Source organism: Myxocyprinus asiaticus, chromosome 13 (assembly GCF_019703515.2).
Source record: "Myxocyprinus asiaticus isolate MX2 ecotype Aquarium Trade chromosome 13, UBuf_Myxa_2, whole genome shotgun sequence".
NCBI classification, from domain to species: Eukaryota; Metazoa; Chordata; class Actinopteri; order Cypriniformes; family Catostomidae; genus Myxocyprinus; species Myxocyprinus asiaticus.
The window spans coordinates 6512992-6525990 of NC_059356.1; the positions used below are offsets into that span (position 1 = coordinate 6512992).

The following is a 12999-nucleotide window of genomic DNA, read 5'->3' on the forward strand; positions in this document are numbered from 1 at the left end:
GGCCAGTCAAGCACACCAACACCATGGTCATTTAACCAACTTTTGGTGCTTTTGGCAGTGTGGGCAAGTGCCAAATCCTGCTGGAAAATGAAATCAGCATCTTTAAAAAGCTGGTCAGCAGAAGGAAGCATGAAGTGCTCCAAAATTTCTTGGTAAACGGGTGCAGTGACTTTGGTTTTCAAAAAACACAATGGACCAACACCAGCAGATGACATTGCACCCCAAATCATCACAGACTGTGGAAACTTAACACTGGACTTCAAGCAACTTGGGCTATGAGCTTCTTCACCCTTCCTCCAGACTCTAGGACCTTGGTTTCCAAATGAAATACGAAACTTGCTCTCATCTGAAAAGAGGACTTTGGACCACTGGGCAACAGTCCAGTTCTTCTTCTCCTTAGCCCAGGTAAGACACCTCTGACGTTGTCTGTGGTTCAGGAGTGGCTTAACAAGAGGAATACGACAACTGTAGCCAAATTCCTTGACACGTCTGTGTGTGATGGCTCTTGATGCCTTGACCCCAGCCTCAGTCCATTCCTTGTGAAGTTCACCCAAATTCTTGAATCGATTATTCTTGACAATCCTCATAAGGCTGCGGTTCTCTCGGTTGGTTGTGCATCTTTTTCTTCCACACTTTTTCCTTCCACTCAACTTTCTGTTAACATGCTTGGATACAGCACTCTGTGAACAGCCAGCTTCTTTGGCAATGAATGTTTGTGGCTTACCCTCCTTGTGAAGGATCAGCAGTCTTCCCCATGATTGTGTAGCCTAGTGAACCAAACTGAGAGACCATTTTGAAGGTTCAGGAAACCTTTGCAGGTGTTTTGAGTTGATTAGCTGATTGGCATGTCACCATATTCTAATTTTTTGAGAAAGTGAATTGGTGGGTTTTTGTTAAATGTGAGCCAAAATCATCACAATTAAAAGAACCAAAGACTTAAACTACTTCAGTCTGTGTGCACTGAATTTATTTAATACACGAGTTTCACAATTTGAGTTGAATTACTGAAATAAATGAACTTTTCCACGACATTCTAATTTATTGAGATGCACCTGTAAATCCTCAAATCTATGAAACTGCATTCATAATGGGGTTAATATAGACACACCCAGGCCTGATTACTGCCAGCCCTGTTCAATCAAATCAACATCTAAATAAAACTTTTTCAGCAGCATAAAGTTGGCTAAATTGTCTCACCCAGTAGCACACTATGCCAAGGTCGAAAGAAATTCCAGAAATGATGAGGAAAAAGTGATTGAAATACATCAGTCTGGGAAGGGTTACAAAGCTATTTCAAAGGCTCTGGGACTCCAAAGGACCACAGTGAGAGCCATTATCTCCAAATGGAGAAAACTTGGCACAGTAGTGAACTTTCCCAGAAGTGGCCGACCTTCCAAAATTCCTCCAAGAGCACAGCGATGTCTCATCCAGGAAGTCACAAAAAAGCCAAATACAACATCCAAGGAACTGCAGGCCTCTCTCGCATCAATAAATATCACTGTTCATGACTCCACTATCAGAAAAACACTGGCCAAAAATGCCATCCATGGAAGAGTGGTGAGGCAAAAACCACTGCTAACCCAGAAGAACATTATGGCTACTCTGAATTTTGCCAAAACATACCTTGATGATCCTCAAAGCTTTTGGGAGAATGTTCTGTGGACTGATGAGTTGAAAGTGGAACTGTTTGTAAAACGGGGTGTACTACTGAAATTATGCAAGTTGGTCATCTATTTAGACTCAATAAGTGCCTGAGAAAATATATATGTGAAGCTTATGTCTTACGTGTTAGTTCAATATGTGTTTGACAGCCAGTTGTGTCTCATGAAAATTCAGTGTTGAAGTAATGAATCATGTTCTATTTTGTTGCATCATCTCTTTGATATATACACTGATCAGCCACAACATTAAAATCACCTGCCTAATATTGTGTAGGTCCCCCTCGTTCCACCAAAACAGTGCCAACCACCATCTCAGAATAGCAGTCTGAGATTATATTCTTCTCACCACAATTGAGTTACCATAGACTTAATGTTGTAGCTTATCTATCTATCTGTCTGTCTGTCTGTCTGTGTGTGTGTGTAATATATATATATATATATATATATATATATATATATGAGAGAGAGAGAGAGAGAGAGATACAGAGAGAGATACAGTTGAAGTCAGAAGTTTACATACACCTTAGCCAAATACCTTTAAACTCAGTTTTTCACAATTCCTGACATTTAATCGTAGAAAACATTCCCTGTCTTAGGTCAGTTAGGATCACTACTTTAAAGAATGTGAAATGTCAGAATAATAGTAGAGAGAATTATTTATTTCAGATTTTATTTCTTTCATCACATTCCCAGTGGGTCAGAAGTTTACATACACTTTGTTAGTATTTGGTATCATTGCCTTTAAATTGTTTAACTTGGGTCAACTCTTTTGGGTAGCCTTCTACAAGCTTCTCACAATAAGTTGCTGGAATTTTGGCCCATTTCTCCAGACAGAACTGGTGTAACCGAGTCAGGTTTGTAGACCTCCTTGCTCACACATGCTTTTTCTGTTCGGATTGAGGTCAGGGCTTTGTGATGGCCACTCCAATACCTTGACTTTGTTGTCCTTAAGCCATTTAGCCACAAATTTGGAGGTATGCTTGGGGTCATTGTCCATTTGGAAGACCCATTTGTGACCGAGCTTTAACTTCCTGGCTGATGTCTTGAGATGTTGCTTCAATATATCCACATAACTTTCCTTACTCATGATGCCATCTATTTTGTGAAGTGCACCAGTCCCTCCTGCAGCAAAGCACCCCCACAACATGATAGTGCCACCACTATACTTCATGGGTGGGATGGTGTTCTTCGGCTGTCAATCCTCACCCTTTTCCCCCCAAACATAATGATGGCCATTAAGCCCAAACAGTTAAATTTGTTTCATCAGACCAGAGGACATTTCTCCAAGAAGTAAGATCTTTGGCCCCATGTGCACTTGCAAACTGTAGTATGGCTTTTTTATGGTGGTTTTGGAGCAGTGGCTTCTTCCTTGCTGAGCAGTCTTTCAGGTAATGTTGATATAGGACTCATTTTATTGTGGATATAGATACTTGTCTACCTGTTTCCTCCAGCATCTTCACAAGGTCCTTTGCTGTTGTTCTGGGATTGATTTGCACTTTCCCCACCAAACTACGTTCATCTCTAGGAGACAGAATGAGTCTCCTTCCTGAGCGGTATGATGGCTGCGTGGTCCCATGGTGTTTATACTTGCGTACTATTGTTTGTACAGATGAACGTGGTACCTTCAGGCATTTGGAAATTGCTCCCAAGGATGAACCAGACTTGTGGAGGTCCACTATTTGTTTTCTGATGTCTTGGCTGATTTCTTTTGATTTTCCCATGATGTCAAGCAAAGAGGCACAGTTTGAAGGTAGGCCTTAAAATACATCTACAGGTACACCTCCAATTGACTCCAATTAGCCTATCAGAAGCTAATTGTCTAAAGGCTTGACATAATTTTCTGGAATTTTCCAAGCTGCTTAAAGGCACAGTTAACTTAGTGTATGTAATCTTCTGACCCACTGGAATTGTAATAGTCAATTAAAAGTGAAACAATCTGTCTGTAAATAATTATTGGAAAAATTTCTTGTGTCATGCACAAAGTAGATGTCTTAAACGACTTGCCAGAACTATAGTTTGTTAAAATGAAATCTGTGGAGTTGTTAAAAAATGAGTTTTAATGACTTCAACCTAAGTTTATGTAAACTTCTGACTTCAACTGTATATATAAAATAATAAAACATCAACATATATCAGAATATATTCTATTCTATTATTTCCTTACTGTCTTGAAAATGCTTTGTAGATACATTTGTAATATACGTTCCCAGTCTCTGACGACCCTAGTATGTAATAATGTTTGGAGAAATATTCATGCATTTAAGGGTTAACATGCGTTGACATTTTGTGACAACATGTCGCTCTAGCGTGAGTGTTTGAAACAAACATTAAAAAAAAAAAAAAAAAAAAAAACTTTCATGTATTTGGACTTGTAAATCAAACCCTAATGAAATATAGCCCTTGTGACAACTTCCCCATGTGACAATTTGCGGTGTCCCCATATAACTGCACAGCACTCACAGCGAACTATTGTCCTTAATCTACATGCAGGTAGGGACTATATCTTTTAGCAGAACGGTGCTTAATTTGCTTAGGGGAAAAAAATAATAAAGTTAACTATGATTTTTGCAAAAGCAACATAACAACTAAGCCAAAATAAATGACAAACTAGTAGTATTTGCAATTCCCTTCACCTGAACCCGTTTTCAAATTCAAGTACATCTAACAAATGTATTCATTAGTAATGAGTGGTTTTAGATGGGATTACAAAAAAAGGACACTAGAGTGATTACACTACAGATCATATGTCATTTATTGAAGGCAGAGCATACAAATCTGAGAACATTTTAGCTAAAGGTGAAGAAATGTGTGTCTCAAAACCCATCACCAGACAGTTTTGAGATTAATTGAAAATGCCCACTCAGCTCCACAAAAGTCCCTTTTAAAGGCAAGTCAGTCCACTCGGTGGCCGTCTTGGATATGCTCCTGGGCAGCTATTATCTCTGGATACAAGCGGCATAAAAGTACACCTCCTATCTACTTGAATGGGGAAAGACTGAAATCTTTAAAACGGTCGGTCAAGATTACGATCATATAACATATTTCAAATCAGCAGTTCAATTTGACAACACTGGTATTATAAATTGTGCTTCGTTAGCTAAGATCATGCTTTAAAAAAGTGCTATTTTTCAGGCTTTTATAGCTAATGCGCATGCACATTCTCAAGTCGACTGACAGGCGATGTCTGAATCTAAAACGTGATTGGCTCTTTTACCTTTAAGGCGGGACCTTCTGTTTCTACATCCACCATATTGGTCGTTCCACTTTTTCCCATTCATTTTTATAAACGTGCGCCATCTCGAGCTAAACAGTCTCTGGCTCCGCTTGTGGCAGTGGACATGTTGGGCGAGATATCTAACATTGTCTTCATTTGACATGACAGGAAATAAGACAGAAAACTTCTGGACAAAATAAGACAAAAATCATGAAACAGAACTTCCATGTTTCCACAGCAGATAGCATTTCTTCCTTTATTCATGATAGGGAGGCGCAAGCTTTTAGTTTTCTTTTCAAATGCTCTTTTCTCTGACATTTTTGGAGATAAGTTTCAAGTGGCAAGTAATTTTTCCCTGTTTGGCTGGTTTGGACAAAACTCAAGATTAAAATGGAAGAGACTTCCGTAGGGCTTGACGCTTTGTTGTGTTGCCAAGTTAGCACACATTGTGAAGCTTCTTCACTTTACTGATAAACAACAGTCGCAAACTGAAGCGTCCTAATGATATCTAAAACATTTCTACTTGGCTATTCTTCTACATCTTTTTTTGTATGCAATTAAGAGAAATTAAGAAGTAAGAGTAGATGATAATACATGTAAAACTAGAGCTCATTAGAACTTCACACTCAGATGGTGCAAACACATCTTCCTCTCTCTGCAGGCGAGCTGTCTGTCCCCTCAGAACTCATGTCTGTGATACATGTCTGGATCATAGTATTTCGTGACCACAACACGGTTGGCAAACTTGCGTCCTGTCAGCGCCTGCATGGCCTTCTGGCACTCAGCAGCAGTCACATACTCCACAAAAATCTGCAAAAGAACAAAAACTATTGCTATTAGCCAAAGCCTGACAGCTCTGTTTGAAACCAGCAATTATCTACAGTGGAAATGTATTAAGAAGAATTAAAATGATTCAAACTGGCCAACATGGTGGCTATATGCATATCAAATACTATATATATATATATATATATATATATATATATATACACAGTGCATCTGGAAAGTATTCACAGCGCTTCACTTTTTCCACATTTTGTTATGTTACAGCCTTATTCCAAAATGGATTAAATTCATTATTGTCCTCAAAATTCTACAAATAATACCCCATAATGACAACGTGAAAAAAGTTTGTTTGAAATCTTTGCAAATTTATTAAAAATAAAAATGAAAAAAATCACATGTACATAAGTATTCACAGCCTTTGCTCAATACTTTGTTGAAGCAACTTTGGCATCAATTACAACATCAATTCTTTTTGAGTATGATGCTACAAGCTTGGCACACCTATTTTTGGGCAGTTTCTCCCATTCTTCTTTGCAGGACCTCAAGCTTCATCAGGTTGGATGGGGAGCGTCGGTGCACAGCCATTTTCAGATCTCTCCAGAGATGTTCAATCGGGTTCAAGTCTGGGCTCTGGCTGGGCCACTCAAGGACATTCACAGAGTTGTCCCGGAGCCACTCCTTTGTTATCTTGGCTGTGTGCTTAGGGTCGTTGTCCTGTTGGAAGATGAACCTTCGCCCCAGTCTGAGTTCCAGAGCGCTCTGGAGCAGGTTTTCATCAAGGATGTCTCTGTACATTGCTTCATTCATCTTTCCCTTGATCCTGACTAGTCTCCCAGTTCCTGCCGCTGCAAAACATCCCCACAGCATGATGCTGCCACCACCATGCTTCACTGTAGGGATGATATTGGCCAGGTGATGAGAGGTGCCTGGTTTCCTCCAGACATGACACTTGCCATTCAGGCCAAAGAGTTCAATCTTTGTTTCTCATGGTCTGAGAGTCCTTCAGGTGCCTTTTGGCAAACTCCAGGCAGGCTGTCATGTGCCTTTTACTGAGGAGTGGCTTCCGTCTGGACACTCTACCATACAGGCCTGATTGGTGGAGTGCTGCAGAGATAGTTGTTCTTCTGGAAGGTTCTCCTCTCTCCACAGAGAAATGCTGGAGCTCTGTCAGAGTGACCGTTGGGTTCTTGGTCACCTCCCTGACTAAGGCCCTTCTCCCCCGATCGCTCAGTTTGGCCGGGCGGCCAGCTCTAGGAAGAGTCCTGGTGGTTCCAAACTTCTTCCATTTACGGATGATGGAGGCCACTGTGCTCATTGGGACCTTCAATGCTGCAGAAATTTTTCTGTACCCTTCCCCAGATCTGTGCCTCGATACAATCCTGTCTCGGAGGTCTACAGACAATTCCTTGGACTTCATGGCTTGGTTTGTGCTCTGACATGCACTGTTAACTGTGGGACCTTATATAGACAGGTGTGTGCCTTTCCAAATAGTGTCCAATCAACTGAATTTACCACAGGTGGGTTCCAATCAAGTTGTAGAAACATCTCAAGGATGATCAGTGGAAACAGGATGCACCTGAGCTCAATTTTGAGTGTCATGGCAAAGGCTGCGAATACTTATGTATATGTGATTCGTTTTTTATTTTTAATAAATTTGTAAATATTTGTAAATATTTCTTTCACGTTGTCATTATGGGGTATTGTTTGTAGAATTTTGAGGAAAATAATGAATTTAATCCATTTTGGAATAAGGCTGTAACATAACAAAATGTGGAAAAAGTGAAGCGCTGTGAACACTTTCCGGATGACGGTATGTAGGAAATCATGACTACTCACGTTAAAATGAAGACTCCAGTCATATCAGTAACCTTATAAAAGCTGTTTTTTTGTTAGAATCACATGATCAGCCGAATACTACATGCTTAATCTCAGTAACCGTCCTGTTATTTGACACTTTCACTCATTGATTTAAGTAATCATGGCTGACTGTGAATACTACATTTCTACAATGGCATCTGAAACTGAAAACTATTGATTTTAAATCATGTTGCATCCAAGCCACTAGGTGTCAGACGACACAAAGACAAATCTTACTGAGTGCATCTTTAAATTTTTGGAACACAAAGTGATTTTTTTAAAGAATATTGTGGCTTCTTCTTATTTATACAGTACTGTGCAAAAGTCTTAGGTACATAAGATGTTTCACAAAAGCATTTGTCTTAAGATGGTTATTTATATCTTCAGCTTTAGTGTGTCAATAAGAAATATAAATCTTAGACTCCCAAACATTACTTTTGCAAATAGAAAGATTAGAATAGAAGAACAGGGAGCCCTGCAACAGATGTCATAGCCCCCACAGAGTCCCCCACTGAACATCATGTCAGTCTGAGATTACATAAAGAGACAGAAGCAATTGAGACAGCCTAAATAGATAGAAGAACTGTGGCAAGAACCGTGGCAAGTTCTCCAAGAAGCTTGGAACATCCTATCAGCCAACAAACCAAGAAAACTGTGTCCAGGTGTACCTAGGAGAAATGGGGCTGTTTTAAAGGCAAAAGTGGTCACACCGAATATTGATTGAGCTTTTTTATGTTTACTGGACTTTGTATGACATTAAGTGATAAATGAAAACTACTTATGCCATTATTTTTGAAGGCATCCTCACTATGCAACATTTTTCACAAGTACTGTGTGTGTATATATAAATATATATATATATATATATATATATATATATATATATATATATATATATATCACACACACACACACACACACACACACACACACACACACACACACACAGTTGTGCTCAAAAGTTTGCATACCTTTGGAGAATTGGTAATATATATACCATTTTTAAAGAAAATATGAGTGAGCAGGCAAAGCACATATCTTTTATTTCTTGTGGGATTCATATTCAACTGTAGGTTATAACAGAATGGCACAATCATAAAACAAAACATGGCAACAAAGAAAAAAATGAAATGACCCCTGTTCAAAAGTCTTCATACCCTTAGTTTTTAATACTGTGTATTGCCCCCTTTAGCATCAATGACAGTGTGCAGTCTTTTGTAATAGTTGTCTATGAGGCCCCAAATTCTTGCAGGTGATATAGCTGCCCATTCGTCTTGGCAAAATACCTCCAGGTCATGCAAAGTCTTTGGTCGTCTTGCATGTACCGCACGTTTGAGATCTACCCAGAGTGGCTCGATGATATTAAGGTCAGGAGACCGTGATGGCCACTCCAGAACCTTCACCTTTTTCTGCTGTAACCACTGGAGGGTCAACTTGGCCTTGTGCTTAGGGTCATTGTCGTGCTGGAAAGTCCAAGAGCGTCCCATGTGCAGCTTTCGTGCAGAAGAATGCAAATTGTCTGCCAGTATTTTCTGATAACATGCTGCATTCATCTTGCCATCAATTTTCACAAGATTCCCCATGCCTTTAGAGCTCACACACGCCCAAAACATCAGTAAGCCACCACCATGCTTCACAGTGGGGATGGTATTCTTTTCACTATAGGCCTTGTTGACCCCTCTCCAAACATAGCGCTTATGGTTGTGACCATAAAGCTCTATTTTGGTCTCGTCACTCCAAATTACAGTGTGCCAGAAGCTGTGAGGCATGTCAAGGTGTTGTCATTTGTGGCATTGGCGCAGTAAAGGCTTCTTTCTGGCAACTCGACCATGGAGCTCATTTTTGTTCAAGTATCATTGTATTGTGCTCCTTGAAACAACCACACCGTCTTTTTCTAGAGCAGCCTGTATTTCTCCTGAGGTTACCTGTGGGTTTTTCTTTGTATCCCGAACAATTTTTCTGGCAGTTGTGGCTGAAATCTTTCTTGGTCTACCTTACCTTGACTTGGTATCAAAAGACCCCCGAATTTTCCACTTCTTAATAAGTGATTGAACAGTACTGACTGGATTTTCAAGGCTTTGGATATCTTTTTATATCCTTTTCCATCTTTATAAATTCCGTTACCTTGTTACGCAGGTCTTTTGACAGTTCTTTTCTGCTCCCCATGGCTCAGTATCTAGCCTGCTCAGTGCATCCATGTGAGAGCTAACAAACTCATTGACTATTTATACACAGACACTAATTGCAATTTAAAAAGCCACAGGTGTGGGAAATTAACCTTTAATTGCCATTTAAACCTGTGTGTGTCACCTTGTGTGTCTGTAACAAGGCCAAACATTCAAGGGTATGTAAACTTTTGATCAGGGCCATTTGGGTGATTTCTGTTATCATTACGATTTAAAAAGGAGCCAAACAACTATGTGATAATAAATGGCTTCATATGATCACTATCCTTAAATAAAAGATATGATCAGTCATAATTTTTTTGCATGATCAGTCATATTTTCAAAATCAATGCCAAAATTTCACAATTTCTGCCAGGGTATGCAAACTTTTGAGCACAACTGTATATATAATGAATTAATTGGGTCAAGTGCTGTAAAGCTTAAAAAAAATTTAAAAATAAAATAAAAAAAGGCATCATACGGTATCATAAAATTGGTCCATATGACTTGTGTGTTACATTCCAAGCCAATAAAATTGAAGTAAATTAACATTAACCAAGATTAATAAGTGCTGTAACTGTTGTTCATTTTTAGTTCATGTTTTAATTAATGTAGTTAAATGATGTTAACGAATACAACCTTATTATAAAGTGATTCAGATAATATTTTGTGGTGTTATAATGAATGAAAGCTAAAACTATACTAAAAGTAAAATAAAAACTAAAAATAGCCATTTTCAAAAAATACAAATGAAATAAAAACTATTTGTTCACAATAAAAAACTAAATTAATTCAATTAATTGACTAAAACTAAACTGAAAACCGAACTAAACCACAATAATAATAATAATAATAAATAGTGATTTTTCAAAAAAAGGTATATGTGACGAGGAGGAGGGCGTGGCCGGGCCATGATTGAGCATGGCCGGCACTGAATCAGCTGATCAGCAGGAGAGCAAGATAAGGGGTGGCCGGAGATGCCGGTTCAAGAGAGAGAGACCCACACGGCCGTGTTGCATGTTTGTTTATGTTGGTTTTAAGTTAATTTATATCATTAAACTTTACGCTGACTGTTCAGCCGGTTCCCGCCTCCTCCTTGCCCGTCCTTATACTGTTACAGTATAATAACCCAGATACACATGCTCTAGGTTCACTTTCTTTTCAAATAAGTTAATGTATTGTGAGATGATGGCATTTGCACTTTTTCAAATTCTTCCTTCTGATGATAATAATAATAATAATAATAATAATAATAATAATAATAACAACAACAATAATATTAATACTGATCACGATAATAAAATACAGTGTAACCATAGCCATTCATTACTCCTATTGACTGACCTTGCCGCAGCCTGGCACCTCAACACCATCAACAGGTCTTGGGATCTCGATGGAGCGCACAGTGCCATACTTGCAGCACTCCTCACGGATGTCCTCCAGGATCTCCTCATAGTCGTCATCGTCTAGTAGCTCCTCTGGCATGACCATGTTCAACAGACACAGCACCTCTGTGGGCAGCCCAGAGTTGTGCACCCTCTGCAGTCCAGGCACCTGGAGCATGACTGCCGTCTCGACAACAGCAGTCTACGTGAACAGAAAGCATGATTCAAGACCGTCCATTCAATAGCTTGAGATTTGGCCATTTAATGTTTAAAACATGTAAACCCTTGTGGGAACTGAAGCTACAGAGGCCCCCAAAAGTATCTGTGAATGAAAACTAAATATCAAACCAAGTGGCATTTAATTTAAGAAAGTTAGCAGAAGCACACCTTTCACACAAAACATTAAAAAAACAAAGTCTGTTAGGTTTAAAATAATAAACCAACAGATGTTCTGTTCAAAATTAAAGACCCCATGAAATGGCTTGATGAGCTCAGTTTATTTCTTTTTCCTGTGTTGACAAAATTCCTATTAAAACAGAACATTTGGGATATATTGAAGGGCTTGTTCCTGTTTTGTGTATATATATATATATATGGTATTCAGGGGAGGGACATTCTCATTCTAGAAAGGATCTGATTGGACAAAATGAGTTCAATATAAGTCATACATTTTTTGACCCTTTTTTCGGAACAGAAAGACTGTAAATTTTAAAAGCATATATCTGTTAAAAGTGATTGTTGTCAACTTTTAGGGGGTATTTAAACTTGTTCACTTCATACATTTTTACTGATCGGATTGCTATCCGATTGAAAAAGCTCATTCCATTTACACTTGGCCAAATCAATGTGTCTCCGCCAAACAGATATAAATTCGATCTTTAATTCCCAAGCAATACACAAATAAGGGATATAAGGAATCTGTGATTATGCAAATTTAAAAGATATGATTTATTATTTGATTTCAAGTGACTTTGCTCCGCAAATGCATAGCTGTGTGCGCGCGCACTGTATTTTTCCCTTCGAGGCTTGTCGTAGGTAAGATGCACGTTATGCCCATGCTGCCAGCTGCGCTTTTTTGTTAGTGTTTAGTTTCAGTTTCGTCAGTGATCTGCATTAAATAATTGAAGAAATAAGTTCTGTCTCTCCTACAACGTGCATGCGTTTCTTAATTTATTATTTATTGCGCAACGCGAGCCCTATGCAAATACTCGGTAACAGCTGTTTCATTTCGCGTTTTCCCTATGCTGATGTAGCGCTGTTTGGGTGGAGTAAAATTTACATATTTGGCTTGAACAGCCAGATGCATTAACACTTGACTGAGTTTCAAATGGAATGTGTCTCAAATCACTTTCCGGAAGATTTATATCCATTTTGAGTCCATCTTGAAGGGAATATACACATGGTCTTTTCATGATATGATAGCAATCCAAACAGCAAAAACGCATGAAGTGACCAAGTGTAAATACCCCGTTAGAAGTACATTGGCATATAGATGAACTCAAAGCTAACATACAAGGACTAAAAGCCACAAAACTCTAATTTTGATTTCTTGGGGTCTTTAAATATTGAGACTTTGTGGTTGTCAAATGTTAGTGGAACATGTCCATAGAAAATGTGCTGAACTACACCTGTGTTTTCTCTGCTAGGACAACTGTGTGAACTTGAGGGGAACTGACAGCATACATCCACTAAAAATCACTTTGAGACAAGTTGATTACAATAGCAAAATGACAAAGGAAAGTGAAGTTAGTGACAAGAACTCTTGTTATGTTATGAAGGACTGGCACTTACAGGATTGGCATTCTTAGCACCCACACTAGCCCGCTGGACGATGAGCTTTTTATCACCGAGCTGCATGCCATTCAATCCAGCAACCGCCTGAACAGAACAAGACAACTCTAGCAGTAAACCTTACGAAAACATGTCCAGGT

At 38.9% G+C, this 12999-nt stretch overlaps 1 protein-coding gene across 2 annotated transcripts in view; it reads right to left on the reverse strand.

The window, feature by feature from the left end:
- Nucleotides 1-4400: 4400 nt before the first annotated feature.
- Nucleotides 4401-12999, reverse strand: part of LOC127450348 (splicing factor U2AF 65 kDa subunit-like) — a 36949-nt gene continuing 28350 nt past the window's right edge. Inside the window, exons 9-11 of one of the 2 annotated variants that reach the window (XM_051714400.1) lie at nucleotides 12860-12946; nucleotides 11028-11270; nucleotides 4401-5685 (exon numbers count right to left, since the gene is read on the reverse strand). In XM_051714400.1, coding sequence (XP_051570360.1) covers nucleotides 5554-5685; nucleotides 11028-11270; nucleotides 12860-12946 — 462 coding nt within the window. In that variant the 3' untranslated portion in view covers nucleotides 4401-5553. Of the gene's footprint in view, nucleotides 5686-7396; nucleotides 8187-11027; nucleotides 11271-12859; nucleotides 12947-12999 lie in introns of those variants that run through there. The other variant, XM_051714401.1, reaches the window with a different exon arrangement.